The sequence below is a fragment of the Cryptomeria japonica genome, chromosome 4 (assembly GCF_030272615.1).
Source record: "Cryptomeria japonica chromosome 4, Sugi_1.0, whole genome shotgun sequence".
In the NCBI taxonomy this organism is placed as follows: domain Eukaryota; kingdom Viridiplantae; phylum Streptophyta; class Pinopsida; order Cupressales; family Cupressaceae; genus Cryptomeria; species Cryptomeria japonica.
Genome location: NC_081408.1, coordinates 148,163,428 through 148,171,317, shown reverse-complemented (window position 1 = coordinate 148,171,317; position 7,890 = coordinate 148,163,428). Strand labels below are relative to the sequence as shown.

The following is a 7,890-nucleotide window of genomic DNA, read 5'->3' as shown; positions in this document are numbered from 1 at the left end:
TTCACTCATAGTTATCTTCTATTATTTAGACTTTGTACATCGATTACTCTTCTTAACCTATGCTATGTTCACTATTCGTGGGTGACAAGTTTTGCGTGGATAGAAAGCTTACGCGTACATTGACTTTGAGAGACTTTTCATTTTCATTTGCTTGAAAAAGTTATGCTTTCTAGTTTTCTTTTACAACACGGCTGACGTTTCAAAACCTTCCCTTATCTTTTGCGACTTTATATGTTTCTCATAATAATTGTAACATGTACCAAATTTGTGCCAATACCATAGACTGAAAACGTGTATTTAGATTAATATACTCTACATTTGTATTATATGTAGACAGTCTAACGGACTGAAACAGATGTAATTGTAGTGCAGATACCTGCTACAAAATTACAAGACACCTTATTCATGGCTTAATACAAAACGAGAAAATGCTTTCGGATGCACGAAGTAGTAAAGAGTCCTTACAGTCCTGAAAAGACGACGACAATTGATCGTAACTATAGGCTGAAAATATAGAGGAGCTTTTATTGGATGGTGCTTGTCAAGTTGATTGGAGGTACGAAAAGATGTCAATCATCAAGCCAATCCAGACTAAACTGTGTTTCCGCAATTTCAACTGTAAGTTCTGGAAGAGATATGCTCTTTGCCCGTAACCACTGCTTCCCAATCTTCTCATCACAGACAACCAGCTTGAGGGAACTCAGTTCACAAACAGCTCTTGGTAACCTCTTCAAACGAGAACATTCCCTCATATCAAACTCACTCAATTTCTTTAGTTGCCCTATTTCCTCTGGAAGTTCTCTGAGCCCCTCACAGAATGAGATGTCTAGACATTCCAACAGCCGAAGTTTTCCAATCGATGGTGGAAGCTCTTTTAAGCCCGGTAACGCTGATAACCTCAGCATTCTGAGAGAGTTCATATTCCCAAGTTCATAAGGTAACTTCTGAACCAGGTGGCAGTTGCTAATAGACCACATCTTAATAGAAGGCATATAACAGAAACTAATTGGCACCTCCTCCAAGTTGCTGGAGTGATCAATGTTAAAGTCCCGCAGCTTGGTAATGTTGAATGTGGATGCATAGTCAAATCCTTCGCATAAGCTTAAAGATAACTTCTCTAAGTTTGATAGTTCTTTCCTTTGTTTTTGAACAAGAGGTGCAATCAAACTCTCCAAGCGGACACACTTGAGTTCACTAAGCGAAGATAAAGCATCTAGACCTTTGACAGTTGCCCTCTTTGCCCCATCTTTCAATACCATTAGAAATTTTAGATTCTTCATAGACTTCAGAAATGGGGGAAGAGAGTATTCGCTTGAAGTAAAGAGTAACAACAGGGCCTCTGTGTCAGGTAAACTCATCTCATACCAGTTGTTTGCCTCCATAGGCCCTGCAGGAATAGATCAGAAAGGAATTATATTTAGATCATTTACCATGTTGATTATGACTATTAGCTATTTGAGCTTTATTATCACCAGTTGGAAGTCAAGACCGGGAAAAATGCAATAATAAATCATACTACTAGATTTTCATGTCAAATAGAAACATTTTGATACATATGGCAACTAAGTTGCCGAAAGCAACGATGTAAATATTAAAATTATGACTAATATTTCAAAGAATTTTACACAAAAGGGTTGCATCTAAATTATGAAGAGACTGCTTGGATTGGCATACCTGTATGAATAGAGAGCACTTGAACATCGCATGCATTATGATTAAGAAACTCCCATTTTTCAGGCAAACTTTGCTCCTTCCTGTCCATCAGAAACCTCTTCCTGTGGACTACACCGTCTCGGCATCCCAAATGGAGGGCAAGTTCGCGCATTACACTATGCTGAGAAAAGTACAGCTCCGAGGCATTTCCATGTGAGATTGCTATTCTTCTCCTGATAAGTGCTAATACGTCAGCTTATAGTTTAAACATGTTAACAAAAAAACCTAATTTGGGAAAGCAAATACCTTGGCGTGCTAGTCAAATTCAACAGGTTTCTGCTTGCAAGATCCGATAAGATGGACAAAGCGTCATGCCACTGTAACTTCCGAACATAAACCCATATGTCCAATAGTGCATCAGCACAGATTTTCCTGTCCTCTGGAAATACAGCTAGGTCTAAGAAGCATTCTTTGGCTACATCATCTAAGGAATCGATAGTGATCTCCAACAATTTAATTAGCCCATTTTTGTGATAAGCTGATATAGATTCTCCTCTAGAAATCTTGTTCTTCGCCCTCTCCCAAACCTGTTGTGGTTCCCCATGCAAAGATCTTCCAATCACCTTTAGAGCAAGTGGTAGGCCGCCACATTGTGCTTGCACCTGTGATCCAAAAAAGGTAGAGAAAATTTATTAAAAAATGACCAGTTCGAGGGAAAGAAAAATTCTTACATAATAATTGTTAAAAACCTAATTTCAACTTCAGAATTTTCTAGAGTTCTACAATTAGTTCAATATCATATTTAAATTCTTGCGTATAATATAAGCCATAATATTGCGTGAAAATCTACTCAACATCAAAATATTATAGAATTCTATAATTATTTCAATATGATATTAGATCTAACTATTTAATGATTTGGAAGAAAGAAATTCCAAATTGTTTATTTATTGTGCATAATCAACTATTTTAATCTTTAAACATTTGTTAATTTGTCAACTAAATCACACTCTCCACGAAACATCCGTTCTTAATTAGACAAAAGAAAGTCTCCTATAATTCCAGATGTATTGGAATCCTTCATTTTCTTTTTCCATCCCTTTCCAGTTTGAATAAATGCTTCTAGCACTCCAATTAGATAAAAATTGTATTCGCTATATATTCTGAATGACTTTTCGAGTACCATATATTCCAATAAGATAATGATAATATTGGAGAATTAGGGAATAAAAAGTAAGGAGAGTCGTTCAAAACACGATACAATAATTAATGGAAAGAAATTATACCTCCTTCACTATATTTGCATTTACAGTGCTTGGGATTGATGGCTGTCCAAAAGCCCAGAAACAGAAAAGTGACAGCGCATCTTCTTCGCACAACAATGGTAACTGATACAGCCGGGTAGTCGGGCTTGTTGGAATGGTGGAATTGTCTCTGGTGGTTACAAGAGTTTTGTAACCTGGTCCTTCAAATAGCAAATTTTCCAAATTTGTTCTGGACCATAAATCATCCAAAATCACCAGAGTTGGTTTGGATTGACTCAAAATCAATTTTTGCAGCTTCATCCGTGCATCTTTCAAACTATGAAATTCTGGTCTCGTCTTTCTAGCGATCTTTTCCCACATAGTTTCTAAAATTGCCGTTAGGTTTGGGGACTGCGAGACGGTGATGAAAATGACATTATCGCGGAAGTATCCTGCCAGCATGAAAACACAAATTTGTTTTAGGCTAAGTACGTTACCAAGCAACAAAAGATGTAATAAAATCTAAACGAGAGAATCCTTATAGATACTATACCTTTGATTTGAGGATCATTCAAAAGAGCCAACGCCAGAGTAGTTTTTCCTCCGCCTCCCAGGCAGTGCAACCCAACAATTGACACCTCGCTATGGAATAACAGTCCCCTCAAATCTCCAATACATTTGTCCAGTCCCACATAAAACTGAGATTTTCCAGAAACACCATATGCGGAATCGTCTACCATTTCAGAACTGTTGATAAAAGCCATTCGTTGAACTCTTTTCAATCTGGAACTTTATATTGCCTATTCTTCTGCTGCTTCACCGTATAAAATTACTTTTCTTTACAAGCTTATTAGAAACGGCTTTGTTTTATAGAACTAATAGACGTGTGACGAAGTGTTTGCGCTGGTTTCCATGAACTCTGTAATGAAAGCAAAAGGAAATACAGGTGGTACTACTATAATCGAATTCCAATATTTATAATGACAACTGAAGAATTCAAATACATTTTTAAATGAACCTGTACTCTTAGAAATGAATTCCACCTCGATTTTCCACAGGGATTTATTCTTGAATCAAGGCACGTTTTTCAGGACTTCCTTTCTTCCACGTTTGTAGACCCATGTTCATTGTTCATTGCACCTTGTTTGTTACGTTGCAAAGAGACTGAAACAATATTTTTGTTCAAAGTTAACCAATAATCTTTTTAACTTTATGCAAATTCTTTTTTTGTTGGGAAGATTCGGAAAGTAAGAAATACAGTGCAAAAGCATTTTTTTTAAAATGTTTTTTTCATTTTTATTATTTTACTATTTGTTTGGAAGGTATATTTTTTATTTTATTTTTATAAGATTTGTTGTGCATGTGATCTTTTCTTGATTTTTTAACTGTTTCTTAGATAAAGATTATTTTTTCCATTTTAATTTTATTTTAAAAATTTGATATCTATGGATATATATTACATATATTTTTACAAATATATATATGCTAGTTTAATGACATTGGGACTATGAGTCCATATTAATATCTTTCTTGAATTTCTTGATATTGAGCGTAAGAGTTAAGTTGATATCATTTTTAGTCAAGGGTTAAGGATTGAGGATTAACCATTATGTAAAGTATTAAGAAGTATCCATTCCATCAAAGAAGTCTAAAGTATTATGCCCACCTCATCTCTTATATTACACCCCCAAATCATGAATTGTTATTTCTTCCAAAAACTCATTTTATTCAAATATATTGTTTGGAAAGTTATTTCTGAAAATTTAATAATTTTTTTAATAAATAATTCAACACTAAGACAACAGATCATATATACATATGCATATGCATATAATTTCAAAGTTATATTTATATTTTAATTTCATTTGAAAATGTTAAAATATTATTTACTATTTTTCTCATTATATATAATATTTTTAATAATAATTTTTTCATATCTATATAAATTTTCTTTTTATTTTGGGTTTATTTGATAGAATGACTTAATATACTTATTTATATATGAATAACACACTATTGTGTGAATTTGGACTTACTTCTTGGCCTTTAATCCATCCCTATTTATGCATATTTTTATATATTAGACTATTTATTAACAATATTTGTATATACATCTTTGGAAATTTTACATTTATTATGTATATTAATATCCCATTCAAATATATTAGCTCTTTTCTTAATATTAAATATCTATTGCCCTAAATTAATATTGTAATATTTTGGATTGAATTCTCACCACAAATGTTGACCTAAAATTCAAAATATGTAAATATTAACTTTTGTAGAGTCTCACCCAATTAACTACCATTATTAGTTGCATTTTCTTTAAATGTTTGTGCAATTACTCACTATGTTTTGGTGTTTACATAAATTCAATTTGCATTCATTATATCCAATTCATATTCTAAGTTCCTGTACACTAAAGGAATAATTTTTCTAGGAATGCATCCCTTTGAAGCACAAATTGAATATAATTTTCACATCAAATAATTATAGAAAATTTAGAAAATTTAGAAAACTAAATAATAGTGCTTAATAATTTTCATGATTGTAGATTTTGGCTAATAAAGAGAGTTGATTGCTAATAGAACTTGGCTCTTTTAATCCAATTATTTGCCAGAGATATTATTCAATATAATGAATCTTTCTGGTAGAGCATATATTTGAGTTTCAAACCATATGGTTATAGTAATATATAGTAAATTAATTAAGCATTTCACAAGGAAAATTTATACAAAATAACAAATTTTTAAAACTCTAGATTGATTCTACAATATGAATGTTGAATTCATAAATCCTTGAGAGAAACCCAATTTACTTGTCAACATTCTACAATAAAAATACCTACTAGAATTTACAAATCTAAGTTATGATAAAAATACTGAACTACAATGTATTTGTCACTAGAAATTTTTTATTGGTACAGTAGATGTTGAAGCTAGTCATTGTCCATTTGTGATGTGAGATGGATATACTCAATCTATATTTATGATATAACTTGATCTTGTCATTATCTATTTGTGATGTATGCTAGAGTTATGCAATATGTGTATGTGACATATTCTAAGGCTATGCATCTTATATATATGTGGTGTGTATGAGCTAGTCACATTATGTACATGTGATGAACACTTGAGTAATACACCGTGGGAATTGGCGAATTCTGAAATGATATGACCCCTATTGATTTGTGTATTATTTTGCACAAGTTGATAGAAAATAGCTATCATCCTATTATAATTAGACTAAGTTAATAGATTACACTTAATTAATAGTCATGGTTTTAAGTGAGCTTAAAAATCTCATACAAGAAGAGAGATAAATACCTCTAACATTTTAGAAAACTATAAAGCATTTATTTTTTTGTAAGAGCATATGCAGAGGGTCATCATAGATGAAGTCTCAAGTCTAAGGTCTAGGCTAGGGATGACCTTGAAATTAGGAGCTTACCACTTTCATGTGCTGACTTTTGAGTGTTGGTAGGGAGTCATTTCCCTAACAATGGTTGATTATGTTGGTAGTTATTCATACGAATAAAAGTGTTTAGTAGCAATTAAGGGGTAGTTGTCATAGTGAGGAAGATATACACCAAAGCATGGAAGCATTTAACATATTTATATTTTTTTTTATACAATCACAAATGCCAAGGTACTTTAATATTTTTGTTCTCTCAATGGTGTTATTTTTAGCATTTGTATTTTACCTTTTTATTTCTACCTAGTACTTTTGGATATTTTTATTGAGGATTTGAAGTTATTGCATGTAATTTGCATGTTTAGTGACTTTTACTTTTGAGATTTCTATTGATCAGCTAGATGTGATAAAAGTATTATTATGTTATAGATTTTATTATTAAATTGAGTGGGGAAGGCCCCCAACTCACTACAAATCAAATATAGTACATGAGACACCCAACAAGAATAATATAATTATAACTAGGTAACTCAATGAGAAAATAAACACAAAAAACAAAATAAAAAGACCTACCAAAATTCAAAACAAGGGCCAACAAATGGGTGCAAAGAGTGGATTAAGATCTCTAGGTTGGAAGGGAGTGACCCTTTTTCTTGCACCACATAATCATCCATGAAGAATCCTTGTATTGATACTTAAGCGAAAGAATGTTGGTTGAACCCTTTGAGGTCGAGGCCTTGTTTGAAAACCATGTGACCAAACCTAGAATAGGAACCTAGCAATCTGGAGAGAGAGAATCTAGAACTAATGAATGAATAGGTATCATATTTGAGATGTCTCACGAATAATCTTGTAGTACATCAATTAAATAATTAGTCATTGTCGAGTTTACTGATGGACCCTAGGCAGGGGCAAAAGGGGTAAAGCAACTAAAAATCATAGAAGTGAGGATAGCCACCAAGGAAGGGAACTCTAAATCTATCAAAGAGTCCAAACTAGAGTTAACAACAAAAGTTGTAATATATTACTATATTATAGTTAAGTAATTAAAAGTTTTTTTTTTAAGAGAAGAATTTTTGTAAGGAGATGAAAGAAATATAAGGTGTAATTTTGTGATATATTATGCTTGGAATTTTTTGGCCATCTTTGTTACACCTAATAGTGTCTTCCAAAATTTACTTTCAACATTAAATGGATAAAGTGTAAGAAGGTCAAACTTGAGGCTGGGGGCACCAAATGTTGGAGAAATTTCCATAATCTCAAGCCAATTTTTTACAATGGGATGTCTCTTTGAATGAGAAGAATAACTTGTTATTTTTTGTTCTTTCTTTTTTGGATGTTTTGATTAATTAAAAATAGGTTTTTGAAAGGAAAGGAACCCGAAACCCAAAACTTTCTTTTTTGGATGTTGATGGATTTGAAACATGCATATATAATGAAATTTTCTTTTGGGGGACAAGTAATGAATTTTGTGAGCTCAATATAGATTATTATGCATTGAGTTCACAAGGCTATATTAGAGAAATATACCCTTCAAAGGCTCATGAAATAACTTGACAAATCTCTTTGAGTGTAGCTT

The 7,890-nt window shown here is 32.5% G+C and overlaps 1 protein-coding gene across 1 annotated transcript; it reads right to left on the bottom strand.

The window, feature by feature from the left end:
• Positions 1-438: 438 nt before the first annotated feature.
• LOC131079796 (probable disease resistance protein At4g33300) lies at positions 439-3,661 on the bottom strand. The gene is made up of 5 exons (XM_058017837.2): positions 3,451-3,661; positions 2,940-3,349; positions 1,960-2,315; positions 1,675-1,883; positions 439-1,387 (listed from the first exon to the last, which is right to left on the bottom strand). The coding sequence occupies exons 1-5, from the start codon at positions 3,659-3,661 to the stop codon at positions 570-572; spliced, it is 2,004 nt and encodes a 667-aa protein (XP_057873820.2). The 3' UTR covers positions 439-569.
• Positions 3,662-7,890: the final 4,229 nt, after the last annotated feature.